Raw genomic sequence first — 15,100 nt, 5'->3', positions numbered from 1 at the left:
CCTCCTCCTGTCTCGTTTTTCGCTGAGATCATTTCAGCTTCTCGCAGTACTCTTATTATTAATATGTTTTTTTCCCTACTTTACTCTCCCCCCTCCCTTCCCGCCCTGGCCGCGAGCCCTCCGCAACCTCGTCGAAGGGATGGGTGTTCGGGGTGGGCTGTAGCTGGGGAGAAAGATAAGCCCGAGAAAGGGAGGGGGAAGAGAAAGGGAGAGATTTTGCTGTCGTCTCTGGGCTGATTGGAAGAGGCAATCATTGTATCTGCGGCCGGAGGATTAGCAGCTAAACTTTTATTGCTCCCTTTTGTGCGTGCGTGTGTGTGCGTGTGTGTGCGCGTGTGCGTGTCTGTGTGGTGTGCGTGCGTGTGTGGGGTGTGTAAATGGAGAAGTCGCCTCTCGAGGGGGAAAATCTCTTCAATTTCCCTTTGGCAGGTGCAGTTCAAGGAGGAACAAACTCATGAGCATTTTGTCTGATCCCTGACCTGGGGAGGGGAGGGGAAACTACCCCTCTCCTCTCACTCTTCCTTTCCCAGTTTTGAAATCATTCTTTCCCCACCACCGCCACCCTCCCGCCCTTCCCCTCCCCTTCCCCTTCCCCTTCCCCTGCACTGAGTGAATGGAAGAGTCTCCAGGGTTTTCTTCTGCTTCTCGCCCTGGACTGGAGAAGTGAGGGGACATCTCTGTAGCCTCATCCGTCTCTATCTCGCTCCATCCATTGCCGAGACGATTTCAGACGGCGCAATGTGTTTTCAGCCTCTTGCCGCTGCTACCACTTGATACCATGCTACGCGCAGGGAGAGGGTTTTGCAAAAATGGATTTGTTCGATTTTAAAGGATTTCTTCTCTAATAAGGATCGCATTGCACACAAATATGACTAAATCCCCTATTTGGTAAATCTTTCTTCCCCCCACCCCTCCTCTTTGGGTTCCCTCCCGCCCGCCCCCACCCCTTCAGAGGAGCAAGCACAGGGAGCTGATGACGGACCCATTAATCCCTTCTTCAATGCATCAAAAGAAGCCGAAAGGCTGGAAGTCGCTGGGCTCGGAGTCCTGCAGGAAATGCTTCGACCTGCTTTTGGTTTTGTATGAAACTGGTGACTAGGGGCTCGGCTCGCCCCGCCGCCGCCGCCGCCCGCCCGCCCGCCGGCACCTGGATGCGCGGGCTGCCGCTGCCGCCGCCGCCGCCGCCGCCGCCGCCGCCGCCGCCTTGCCCGCCGCCGCGATGCAACGCTCACGGTGGTGCTGCTGCTGATAGCTCGGGTGTGAGGGGAGTGAGCCGGCGGTGATCATTTGAAGGCGGTGAGGGAGAGCGAGGGAGAGGAAGGGCTGCTCCGCTCTGCTGTGTGTGGGCTTCGGGATTTTTTTTTTTTTTTTCTTCTTCTTTTCCTACTTCCATCCTCTCCCCGTCACTGGAAGTCCTCCCGTATCTAAATGGAATTAGTGGAGACCGAAGCCCCTTGTGTAAGGAACAGACATGACCCATGGGCGCAGCTTCTTTCACAGTGAGTATCTCCCCCTTCCCGCCCCCCCCGGGCTGAGCTCCGCTGCCGCGCACGGGCTCCTGCCCTCCGCTGCCTCCACAACTAGCGTAACGGGACGCCCAGACCTCCGCGGCGTGGGGGCAAACTCCCCCCACGCACACACAACGACCCCCTTCCCCACCTCTCTGCGGTGCAGCGGAGGGGAGCCGGGGTCTGTCAGCGCTGTGGGCCCGGGGGGGGGCACGCTCCTGCGGGCTGGAGGCTTTCACCTGATGGCTTTCGGCGTGACGGGGCGGGGGGGGGGGGGGGGGGTAAAACGGCCCCCGCGGCCGCAGCCGGGGCTCGAACCGGCGGCCGAGGGGGCGAGGGGGCGCGGGGCAGCGCCGCGGTGGGGGCGGCCAGAGCCGGCGCGGATCCCGGAGGGCTGCGGGGCGGGGGCGGCCCCCTCGGGCGAAATCCTCCGGGAGAGCAGCGGGGAGGCACGGGAACGTAACAATTGTTAGTCGGAGACCCCCCCGGGGGGCGTCAGGCTGCCCGGGTGGGCCCCCTTTTCCCGCCTCAGTTTTGCAGAGGGTCCACTCTACTGAAGGGGTTTGACTGGCCACAGTTCCTCCCGGCACCTCTCTCTACGCCCGCACCTGTAAAATAGGAGCGCTATGGCCAGGTATTGCTTGTCCGACAACTCTTCGCTCGGGCTAAGCCATGTCTATGCCAAATCGCAGCCTCCAAAAAGCTGCCTGGCCGAGGATTAAATCTCTTAATGTACAGCTTGCAATGGAAAAATGCACAGATCCCAAAAGATGCAAAGATGCGTAATCAGAGTGGCACTAGAAAGCATGATTATAATTACACCCGTGATTAGGAGGGAAAGGAGGAGGAGGAAGGCAGAGAGAATGCAACAAGAAATTTGGTGGAAACTTCTTTAAAATAATTCCCAAACCCAGATAATCACACTACTGTTGCCGTACTGTCAAAGCTTCCCAAGCGACAGTTTTCAATGAGTGAAGATTGCATGAGTGGTCTCTTTGGGGTCTTTTTTTTTGTTCTTTTTTCCTCTGTGAGAAGCACTGTTGTTTTCCTGTGGCTTGAGAAAGAAAAAAGCAAGGGGTCATAGAATAAAATGGACCGCCTTGACTGCTTAAGTAAAAAATATTGTGTTATCTTTTCCCATAAAGCCCACAATTTTAATTACTTTCTAGCTATATACAGATTTTGGTGATGCTGGTGTTAATGCCACCGAATCAAGAAGCTTTCGCTTTTTTTGAAATACAGGAGGAGTATTTCACTTCATCTATCCAAATGTTAGATGTGATACATCCAGAAAAAACTTAGCCTTTTAGTCTTTTCTTGTCTATTATGTTTTATGATCAAGATTATTTTGACTCCTTATTAATAATCAATACTGACATGATGATATGTAAGTATAGCTCCCTGCTTTGGAATAACATAGCTCTGCGACTTGGAAGCATCCTTTCTAGCGGTTACAGCTGGAATTGAAAGGATCTGTGTTTTTTCTGTCATCTTGGTAATAATATCTCTGTGACTTGAACCAACTCTCTTTACTTCTCTGAACTTCAATTTTTTTCTACATAGAAAAGGAGGGGAGAGCTAATAGGTAAAGGTGCTTGAAATGAACCTGTAAGAATCAGGCATGAATAGTTATTAATTGCCTAAGAAGAAACATTTCTCACATGGGGTTTGTTTGGCTGTTGTGCGTCCTATTCTAGCTTCCATAAATCTGTGGGCAGAAAGAATGGCATCAGCTGGCTCCATATTCTAACACCAATCCACCTTACACTATTGAGAAGTTAGGTTTTGACTGGTGAGGATTACAGGCATAGATGCAGTATGTTCACTGCATGAAACCCAGCTAAAGTAAATGAGCAACTTAGTAAATGAGCGAATCCTGCATTGCCTTTAGATTCTGACACCACCGGCAGGCAGAGTCCCAGCTAGCATGTATTTCCAGAATCCATCCCCGAGGAGAGTAAGGGCATGAATGGTTGGGTAGTATTCAGATCCAAGCAGAAGATGTGATGTTCTCACTGAATGCCCATGACACAGAAGAGTTTTAAACTACTGGCTCTGCCAACATCCGTCTCTGTTAGCTGAGGGATTCAAAAAGACACAGGGGCTGTGAGCCTGACCAAGAAATAACGAATATGCTGCCAAGCCTTCATTCTCCCAGAACTTCAGCCTTTCCCTGCTTAATAAGGTAGCCATCATCCATGCCTCAAACCCTCTGTCACACAAGAAGGGTCAAAGGCATAGAAATAGAGATCTCAGTGCCATCAGAATACTGGAAATATGGAGAATGGCTTCCTTCGGGGTAAAAATTGCACACAATTTGCAGTATAAAAGCTGAAAATTATGCGAGCACCATCTTTGAAAGGAACATTTACGTAGCTAGTTACTAGCCCATGATGACTTTTCTTGTCTCTTGGGGATAAGAAGAGAAAAGTATGCCATTCAATTACATTTGTTAAAGACCACAGGTCCATCAATTCCTCATCATAGTCAACAATATGAATAGCAGCTGATCAATCCAAAATGCTCAGAATAAACACACAACTTCATCCCCACTTCAGTGCAGTCTGGGCATTATTTCCGTGTTTAACACCAAACTAGCTGGGGTCAAAACCCTGAGCACTCCAAGAACTGACGGATCTGTTCTCTTATGCTCTTTCTATCCCACTTTCTCCAATAGCCAAAGAAGATATGGGTGATGACAAGAAAATGCTATCATCAGTGCATGATTTCTTCATCAGGTAGCTAGCTAGTCACTTTGATCTTCCAAAGGACTCTCATTATGACTAGCCTAAGTGTTTGCCCCTTAGCCTTTTCTAGTTAAAATCTTATATTTGGAAACTCCCAGGAACTCAGGAGTTATCTCCAGGTTGAAGTCCGTCTCAGAAAGGTCACATTTGTTCCCCAGAGGCATAGCTGTCCTATCATGGTGGAAATAGGAGATTTCTGTTTGTAAAATGGGCTGCAGATTCACTGCAGCACAAAGCAACACCCTCTCGACAAGTCAAACAAACTAGATTAATGAGACTGTTAAGCACACACAATAATTTACTTCACTGGGGATTTGCAAATGCTTTGATAGATGTGAAGAACCCAACCCCTCACTTCTTTCATACTCCCAGTACTCATTTTCAAATTCTGTTATGCCATAGCGAGAGACATTAGTGAGTCCAGTGGCACTGAAACTTAGCAGGCCTTTGTCTCCCTCTGTTAAAAGCAGCCACTTTTCTATCACTGGCCCAAGCTACGATTATATAAATAAATATTGGTATAATGTTTTTCTCTAGTATTAAAAAAAGAAAAGAAATAGGAGGGAAACATCAGTGCCTGGGGATTTTGTTTTAAACCCAAAAGATCTCCTCTTTATTTGGATACATTTACGAAGATAAATACCTACAAGGAGAGATGAGAAAGAAACTTGTTTATACAAAATGTGAAATTTAAAGATGCAAGTAAACATGAAACATTTTTCTTACAGTAATTCTATTTAACTTGTATTCTTCTAAGATAGATGTTTACAATTGATTTGATTGCAGGCACTATCACACTGTGATATCTAATGCATATTTCTCTTTCAGTTGTAGCAAGTCTAATCATCCTACATTTGTCTGGGGCAACCAAAAAAGGAACAGGTATGTAAATGTCATTCATTTTTTTCAGACATTATATTAGAGTCCCAAGTATGGATTTGAGTTGTTAGTTTAGTTCTTGAAATTTTTAGTAGTTCGCCTACTTCCAGTGTCTGTCCTTTGTTCATTTGTTCTGGGTATTAGTGTGCCTGTACACACACAAAAATGCAGTGGTATTTTTTTTTAGCAAGTTAGTGACCTGATCCGCAGCTAGATGTAACTGAAGGCTCAGCCTGACTCTAACCGAAGACTGTAAAGCGTCCCCACTTTCAAATTGGGAAGTCCAGTTTGAGCACTGAGCTATCAACACTTAAGATCTTTTTGCTTGTTAAATTAGAAGTTGCTTGTTGAAGTAGAATTCGAAATCTGAAATTGGGTATCATGGGTGCCTTTGTGCAGGGTGGGGATAGAAAGAGGGTCTTAAATGCCCTGGATGCTAAGTGTGGTGAGAGCCGAGCAGGGCGAGCTGCTGAGCACAGTGTGTGTCTGAACTCCTTGGGGACTGAATGCTCAGTCCCTGCAGGCCTGAATTCATTTCAGGAAGTTAGGATCCGTGTCCTACTCAGACCAGGAAGAAATAGAAACCCTTGCAGAGCATAAGACGGATCTCAGGTGGTTAAAATCATCCTTGGAAGGTGCCTGTCTCCCTCCATGGATCGTAAGAGGGAGCCTCAAACAACTCGGCTCTACACATCAGAGGCTGAAGTTAGACGGGACACCCCTTGGATATAGATACCTCATTCAGAGCAAAACACAGGAGTCCTTTTTGGACACCTGTGTGAGGTTTAGAACCTACTGTCCATCATTTTAATACCAGCCTAGGTATTTTTCCCTATGAAGAACCCATCTTATTTTAGCCTACTTGTTAAAGCACGATGCCCAGGAAGTGATCCTTCACCTTCTTCAGCCTGAACAGACTCAAACCTCTGTCTCCAGGCTCTCTGCCAACGTGCAGAAAGGAGTGCAAGAGTTTCAGGCTAGGAAGAAAACCAAGAAGAAGGTCTGACTCTGCTCTCCGATGATTCACCTAGGAGGAGGAGAGTTCTGGGCTGTGATTCCGGGTCCCAGAGCTATTTATTAATTTTACAGCAAACAGCAAGATAAAAATAATCTACAAACCAGAATCCAGGAATTCCCCCGTCTATCTCTGTCCGGTGAATATAGAGTCAAGCTGCCATGAATTTAAAACCATGTGTATATTGTGTCATAATTCTGTGGGGTTTTTTCTTAATTTTGCAGCTCTGATGTATTTCTGTATTACAGCACATAGCTTGCTGACAGAGCACATGCTTGAGCCTTTTGAGGTACACAAGTGGGAAACTCATGTCGCCCATTTCTTGAGCATGTGCTTTTCCTACAAGGTTATTATTTAAAAAGCTATATAAATACGTCTTCCCCTAGACATCCAAGCCTCTCCTCTGCTTTGAAAAAATGTTTTGAGTAAAAATTACATGTTTGTACCCCTAAAGAACAGCCTTGTTTTCCCCCAGGTCCATGATCATACTCTTAGTCTCAGCAGAAAAAAGCTGAGGCCACTGACAGAAGGGACTGTTTTATTCTGTAAGAGTTCTAAGTGTCATAGGGACATAATAATTTGTGAGCTAATTATATAATGCTTAATGTGATCGTTTCACAGAAAAGCAAACTACTTCCGAAGGACAGAAACCAGTGCAGTGTGGAACTTGGACAAAATATGCAGAAGGAGGCATCTTCACTTCTCCCAATTACCCCAACAAGTATCCTCCTGACAGAGAATGCGTCTACATTATAGAAGGTGACCAGTAGAAGAATCTTTATATTCTATCACCAACTGTATAAAAAAAAAAAGTGTTTTATTTTATTATATGTGAAGAGTAGGTAAAGCCTATATGATCATGATAAATCTTTTCAAGACACAAGATTTAGCAAAGATCTTTTTCGGTTTTTTTCGTAAAAAATTTAAAAATTTTGTAGAGCATACCAAGAAATACTGGAAAATACTTGATTTATGTCCTGACATCACTCATAAATTAGTTCAGGTGGTAAGTATGCATGAGTCACTTAGTAATAAACACAGTATAATTTATTTCAGGATATTCAGAAAACGAATAGAACCTAAAATGCTGTAACATGACAGAAGAAATAATATTTTAAAATGAATAAAAAAAATGAACACAGGAAATGAAAATGCTTTTGACTTTCCTATAGATATTTTAAACTTATCGTAACTGAATCAGGGATGACAAGCATAGCTAGGCAAAGTACAGTAAAGACGGTCATACAGAAAATATCCATATAGTGAGTGTAAAAATTATTTTCCATCCAATTGTTCATAAGAAATGAAAATAAATGAAAAACAAAGCAAAACAAAACAATAGCAGAAAAGAATAAACATTAACACCAAACAGCTGTAAGACACGGGTTTTAGAGTAGACAGTTGCAGGCATGGAAGTGATGTGAAAAAGGCTAGAGGTGTATTACAAGCAAGTTATGCTGTTTCTTTTCATCAGTCTTAGCACAACAGATGTTGAAAGGATTGTTGCAAAAATGAATCTGTGGAAAGTAATAGAGATTAGATACTGTCACAGCTTAGTCGCAGAAAAGATGAATCAGGTACAGAATGGTAAGTCATTGGAACTAAGAAAATTCATTCATGAGTTGTGAATACATGCAGAATACAACACTCACGCTTGTTCTATGCATGCTTGGTTGGATAGAATTATTAACTACAAATGATGGAGCCAGGAATTATAGAAATATTTATTTTCCTAAAGATGCAGGTAGTATCAAGAGAGATTTCTAAAGGTGTATAGCTGATTCAAATTAAATTAGATGCTTTAGAACTCCTCACAAGTCCCTTTTAGAAAACAGTCTGTCTTTCCAAATCCAGTGCTGAGTTACTAAAAGAAATATATTTCATAAAAACCTGCCAGGGAAATGATGGATAGTAAATGTTGTATTTATTGTTTAGGAAAAAAAAATCACAGCAAAATGACTGAGATCTCTGAATTCCACTTTAGTGCTAGGTAACCTGACAGAAGTCAGAAGTAAAGAGGTGATTATAAACCATGGAGTCAAACAGGCCCTTTAAAGAAAATTTATGCTTGTCCAGTCTTCCCACTTGAGTCCAAAATTTAAGCAGATGTATGGTAAACATTTAAGTTCTTTCATAGTTTAGTAATTGATTTAAAATGAAAATTTAAAAAAAGATAAATTTATACCTTCGATATGTACTACTTAGCCTTATATTTTTTGTTACACTTATGTTGCTAGATCCAGGTCTTTTTGCATATATTGATCAAATTATTTTTCTAACATTTCTGTGAGGCTGGGAAGAAGCAAGCCTGTTTTACCTTCAGGGATCTGAAACACAGAGACATGTTTTATCATTAAAGAGAAAGAGTGTGGGGAAAAAAAAAAAAAGACCATTTTTGTAAACCCTAGTCCAGTATCTCAGGCCATAAGGTGTTCCTCCTCTTAGTAAGAAGGTGCCTGAAAGCCTTTGACTGTAAAGACCTTTGTCTTTATTATAGTAATTAGGTACTTATAAAAATATAGTTAAGAAGCTGAAAGGTGGCAAAATATGCTGTTGAAATAACCTGATTTAGAATAGCTCAAATTGGAAATGTCTAAGAACAATTTAGGAAGGAAAGATTTAATCAGCCAGCTTCTATGAAGAAGATGAGATTCCACGTTGACAAGTTTGGAGCAATGTATAGTAAAAAGAGTAATCTGAACTCAACAGACATCTTGTTATATTTTATGGGAAACGTCAATCTGGCAAAAACCAGTTGCACGTAATTTCTTACAACACTGATATTTTCTGCTTCCTGTCCAGCCATAATCAACAGTTTGGATTGCAACCAGGTATTTTAAAACCTGGGTTAATAGCAGCTCTCTCAGTGTATAATTTGATGAGAACCATGCATATTGCACAACATTTTCAGCTCTAATCTCCCCATGTCTATCTTCTAAAAAGATCAGGAATAGTCATTTCTGAAAGATGTCACAAAAATAAACAGAGGTGTAGTAAGATGTCTGGGCAATGGTATTTTTAAAAGTGGCAGTTTTCAAAAGAGGCAAAAGGAGCAACACTGAAGGACAACAAAATTATTTTGTAATTACGGTCAATTATTTGTCCATATTTATTCTTTTTACAACATATAAAAATGGCAGGAGATTATAAAGAAGGCTAGCAAGTGAAAACTTTTCCCCATATCTTTTATATTCCGTGGAACTCATTGGCATAAGATATTGAAGTTAAAGCATTGAAAAAAAAAGGGATTAATTATTTTACTAATAGCAATATCTTTGAGGTCAGATAACAATTTATGGAGTGGCCAATCCTTGCTAATCCAGGACACAAACATCCATTCATTTTTAGAGTAAGACAGAAACATCTCCATATGCATCTTATTCCTATATTTAGTATTGAGATTCCAATATGCTTCAAATAGCTTCTGGTTGCTGTTGAATACCAAGTACCAAACTAGGGGGACTGTCGATATGATCACTCTAGCATTCCCACATTGCTATCTCCCCTTTGTAAGTCTTAGAGAGTTCAGCATACCGGGACTGTATATACCGTACTGACAGCTGTATGACATGAGTTTAAATACACATATGAATCACCAGGTTCCTTCCTGCCTGCTTGCTTTCATTCCTTCATTTTTTTCTATCGAACACAATCTAGGGCAAATTCTGATGGCTTCCCCCAAACACATTTCCTACTGACTTTAGTGGTCTTGAGTGAGGACTCGAGCATGTAGTGTGTTGTAATAAAATTGAATTTCATCTCGATACAATTTTTTCCCCCACATTGTAGCTCATCTTAAATGTATGCAAGCCTTTTATCATTTCAAAATTACTTTGGTGAAGTAAAGGAGCTGGCAAAAATTGCCATGATCATAGACTGTGAGTTTCTAAAAGAGAAGAGGATTTCTGACTGCAGAGGCTTCTATCCTAGCAGTCAAAGGCGTAAGCAGATCAAACAGCTAGAAGTTTCCTTTTCTCTTCCTTTTTTTTTTTTTTTTCTTTTCTTCTATTTTAGTAGTAATGATAATTAACTATTGGAACAACTAGAAATTTTAAAGTTCAGATTGGATGCCTTTCTAAAAGAAATCCTTTAGGTCATCCAGAAGTCATAGACTCGGTACAAAAATTATTATGCTGTAGAGGAGCTTCTGGTGAATCCCATCTGCCTTTCAAAATGCATTGAGAATTTGTTCTGGTTTTTTTCTTTCAGTCTTATTGGGCATATAAAAAACGTAGGAAATAGCTGAGTATACACATTAAATTCCCTGTTGGGCTCAATTTCACCCTTGTTTCGCATATTCATGACTCTAACCTGGCAAAATTCAAAGCTGCCTGGAAAAAACACAGCAGTGGCAGCATTAGCCTTTGCCAGGCTGCAGAAAATTTGGCATGTGTGCTCCGAAGGGAAATTTGCACAGGAGATTTTGTAGGAGCAAAGGCTTTTGTTTGTGTTAAAAATATTTGGGGAGTGGGATAGTCATACTTTACATAATATATCTTAAGAAATCATTTAGAAATCCTGGAAGTGAAATACATGTAAGATTTTATCCATTCTTCAGTTTTTAATAACTAAATGCTTATTTATAAATGTAAGTATGGACTTGCTTTACGGAGATATGAAATAAATCTTCCACTTTATATGTTTGTGGACATTTAGAGTTAGCTTTCTTGAAGGTCCTCCATGATTTCACTAAAGACCATTAAACTCTTTAAGCCTAGATATTTCACAGGTGTTAGAAAATGGTCACGTATCACTGTACAAAAAACCTCTGCTCAAAGGCCTTTTGTATTTTGCAGTGATTTTTGTGTTCAAAATGTTTTCATCAAAACAAGGAAAGAATCTTCTTTTAAAAGGAGGATATAGGTGGCTTTCTTATCGATAATAGCCGGACAACCAGAAAGACCAAGGATTATTGAAAACTATTAGTACAGTAGCAGCTCAGATAGATGGGGGTAGGTGTTGAGTTCAATGTCTCATTTCCATGCAGTCTGGTAAATTGAAACAGATTTTTCGCTTAACTTCAGCTGTCAGCTACACAGACTTAGAGGCTGATCAGAATTAAAACCTTAACTGTGTGGTTTTGCTGCAACTGTTCTACTGCAAGTTGGAACCCAATGCCTTTTTTTTCATTGAATCTAAAATCTCAAGACAGCACTGGTGTAAGATAATTAGATGAAAAATATGACAAGACATGCAAGCATTAAGTAGTCTTTCCATGGTATTAAACATTTCTGAAGAAACAAAATTGGAAGCTAAATATGGAAGATTTCTGAGATTTGAAGTAAAATAATTTTATGAGGCAGCTTCGATATATTTCATTTGGACTTGACAACAACTTTTCTTGACATCGTAGTCACAGAAGTTGTTCTGAAGATGTGAATGGGCTTTACCTGTGAATAAGAGAAATGACCGCTCTATCCTTTCTTTTCTGATTAGACGGCCAGATTCCAATCCAGTCTGGAAGAATTGCGTATTCTGGGCTTTTTGTTTGGTTGGTTTGGTTTGGTTTTCTGTAGCTATACGTACCTTATTATTAGTCATTATTCTGGACTTGTTCTTACTGTGTTTCTGTAAGTTTTACTGTGACCACATTTGCACACACTTTGTTGCAAAAGCTGTGGCACAAGATGCGTAGTTATACAATACCTGCTTGTTTTAGCTTGCATTTGGCAAAGAAATCCTTTGCTAAAGCCAGAATGTAAGTCTGAAATGATACCTTTTTCACTAAAAGGAAGTCAAAGTTGGGAATTTGAATTGTGTGTTTTCATCCCTTACGGTCATTTCCAGGAAGATTTGAATAATTTTGTTTCTTAGGTAGATTATTGCAAACAAAGCATTTAACATTTAACTCTAAATATTGTACAAGATGAAGCACAGAGGTGCATTTAAAAGCACATGATGAAAAGGTGCATGGATGCATGTATAGCAGCGCTTCCACCCTTTGCCCAATCTTCTGTGATCACCACAGTTCTCACAGTCACAGAAACACCAAGTGTTGCATTCCTCCGGAGAGTTAGGAGAAAGGACCTCATGCTGTTTGGACTAGCTTGCAGAGCAGGCTAGGACAAGGGCAGTACCTATACCAATACCTAAAACAGGTCAGGAAATGTTCACTGGCCTTAAGGCACTATCACACACGTGCAGATTAACTCCTTTCACCTTCACAGTCAAGAGAACGGATACAAACCGCTTGCGGTGAATGGTCCTTGACTGATGCGAACCACCACATCGTGCCTAAGAACTGGTTTTGTCAGTTCTGCCTGGCATGGCCAACATGATGCCAGGAGGTGATTTTAACATTTAAGGAGTGTAAATGGTCAGTGGTTCAGCCCCCAGACTCATTCCCTGGCCTTGTTTTGTTTAACAGTGGAGAAAGGCTGCTAATGAATAGTCAATGCTCCCTTCTTAAAGTGGAGCAGCCTCTACACATGGGAGCTTTGGGGCAAAGTAGAAACTCTTTCTTGAGCACTACTTGAGCTGATGTGATTCTCTCCGATCCTCTAGCAAGAACTGAGCTTCACTAGGAAAAGCCTTGTCTTGACTTTGTTGAAAAATAACTAAAAGCAGAGAAAACTATAGCAATATTCTGATCGTGAAACTAGTTTGCAACGTGAGATTCAGAGAGCCACATGGAGGGTGTGGAAATTGTGCAGTTTTTTCTCAGGCTATGCTTTCACCGAGTCAATAGATTTCATGCGTAACTCTGTAGGCCTGATTCTCTTTTACCAACAAAGACTCCTTTTATATTACAGTGAGGCTTTAATTGACTTTAGGGCTCCTTTTTAACACCAAAAACCATATCAAATGACTGAGCTACAATTCAAAGGGGGCCTCACGCCCATTTTTATCGTTCGCTACATGAGTCTTGGATTCAGAGAAGACCTGTTAAGGGTTTAACTATAGGCCAGCACTTGTAAGCCTCCTTTTGGTATGAAATAGAGTAGTGAAGGCCTACCACAGGAAGTTTATGAAGGACAAATGTATTACGTTAACGGTGTAAGCCATTTTTGAAGCAGGTATCTCTGTTGACGTGGAAAGAAGAGCAGCCATACACTGTGGTATGATGCTGTCTGACACTAACACTCCTAGCAGAATTCATCTTCATATCTAGTTTGCAACATTAAAACATTACAATAAAGCTTTAGGTAGGTTAATAGCATAATAATTGAATAGTGAGTGTATAAGATTTTCAAGCCTTGATGAGCATTCTTAAGATTACCTAAAGCATTGTCAGGATGGAGTTTCTGACACCTGACTCTGCACTCCCTAGGTGAATGAAGAGTAGTTCTCAACAAATCTCCTTAAATGGAATAACAGCATACAAAAATATGATCCCAGATTGAAAGGTGCTGATTATTCTCTTCTGCACTAGTAATGCTTAGTTATGTTTAAGTCAATATTTGTTATAAATATGTGAAGTCAAGTGTGGAAACATCTGAATAAAATTAATCAATGATGTCTTCCAATTATTCAGTCTTTTACTATAATCTAAAAGATCTACTTTGGTCTTCAAACCTCACCAAAGGTAGTGTTAATAAGATCTTCTTTACAAGCTTTATTATCTGATTTTAATTTTGTAAGTTTTTTTTCATACCTTCAAAGTAATTTAATTTCCATAATCTGTGAATTTGGTGCAATTATATGTAAAGTTTTAGGTTTTGATTTTGCTATTGAATTTGTATGGGGACAAAGATCACAAATTTCTATGAGTTGGTATAAATAACAACAAGCCAATAGTAAGTACTTCCCTAAATGTGAATTTCTTCAAATTGAGAACAGTAGATAAGGTTTCTTTCTTATGTTAAATTAAATATTTCAGTAAATACCAATCACTCAATTACACTAACTTTGAAAGTAAAGCTATTAAAATAATCTTTCTTCTCAAATAACGTGTTTTATTAACTTCTTCAATGAGTCTTATAAAATGAGGCTGTATTTATTTACAGGAAATAGTTGTAAATGGGATCTGACTGTATGCTCTTATGTAATGATTATAAGATTTACCTACTGTTTTTTATTTAGTTCATTTTAAATAGTCTCCCTTGTTATGTGAGTAATGAGCTCGTCCCAAAAGCTTCAATTTAAAACATTTTGAAATACATACAAGATCTAAGTTCTACTCACACTGGTAGTTTTCCTATTATTCCTGAGGAAAGAAATGGAAGGATACCGACTGCTGGAGTGCCAGCAGTTTCCATGTCAAGCTTATGCGCTTAGCTTGGAGTTTGATCTTGCATGTCTTCATGTGAAAAGAATGGTAACTCTGGCAAAACTCAGAGCAATTTCAACCTCTTCTAATATGTGTAAAGTGTAGGACATGATCCCGTGAGAGGCACAGCAGGCAGTGACACAACAAACCCTTGTCTTAGCAGAAGGCTTTGTCAACAAAAGGCTATATCGCACCATGATCTAGACACTGAAGGCATACATTTTTTGCTATGGACAGGATTAAGCATAGGAACAGCACACCTCAGGGACGCTGCATCTGTTAACATTTGTAGACAAAACCATGATTTTTTTTTCTCCTTTTAAGAAAATACTGTAGTTCAACCAGTAACTATTCTGCTTTATACAGGAGATGCCAGGGAACATTTCTTTTAGAGATCACTCTGACTGCCACTAGCCTTAGTATTTATGAATAAAGATGGGTTTTATGTCTAATTAAGTGACCACTATAAAGTTTCTTCAAGGTTTTCGGTAGAATACTGTTTGCTCTTTAGTTAGATGTTAGTTTTGCTTCATTGTTATCTAGTTTCTTAAGTGAGAATTCACTACACTTGTCCTTATGTTTCAAATGAGAATAAGTAATTCTGAGTATAAGCAATTACACTCAAGCTTGTCATTGACTGCAATACATATAGAAACAGAATTTGTCCTTCTTACTATAGCACAGTTCTGATCAGTTTTTCCTTCATCTTTGTAAGCATTAGGTAAAAAGGTCTTCTGATTAA

At 40.6% G+C, this 15,100-nt stretch overlaps 1 protein-coding gene across 7 annotated transcripts in view; it reads left to right on the top strand.

The window, feature by feature from the left end:
• The first annotated feature begins 234 nt into the window (after positions 1-234).
• The window catches only part of NETO1 (neuropilin and tolloid like 1), a 69,329-nt gene continuing 54,463 nt past the window's right edge, over positions 235-15,100 (top strand). For 3 of the 7 annotated variants that reach the window (XR_003923016.2, XM_030011778.2, XM_030011777.2), the window contains exons 1-3: positions 244-1,499; positions 5,084-5,137; positions 6,771-6,908. Coding sequence is in view for 6 of the 7 variants with exons in the window: in XM_030011778.2 (XP_029867638.1) it covers positions 1,472-1,499; positions 5,084-5,137; positions 6,771-6,908 (220 nt within the window). In the remaining variant the exon portion in view is untranslated. Of the gene's footprint in view, positions 1,500-5,083; positions 5,138-6,770; positions 6,909-15,100 lie in introns of all 7 variants that reach the window. The other 4 variants (XM_030011780.1, XM_030011782.1, XM_030011779.2 and 1 more) reach the window with 4 other exon arrangements.

Source organism: Aquila chrysaetos, chromosome 4 (assembly GCF_900496995.4).
Source record: "Aquila chrysaetos chrysaetos chromosome 4, bAquChr1.4, whole genome shotgun sequence".
Taxonomy (NCBI): domain Eukaryota; kingdom Metazoa; phylum Chordata; class Aves; order Accipitriformes; family Accipitridae; genus Aquila; species Aquila chrysaetos.
This window is presented reverse-complemented; position numbering and strand designations above follow the sequence as displayed.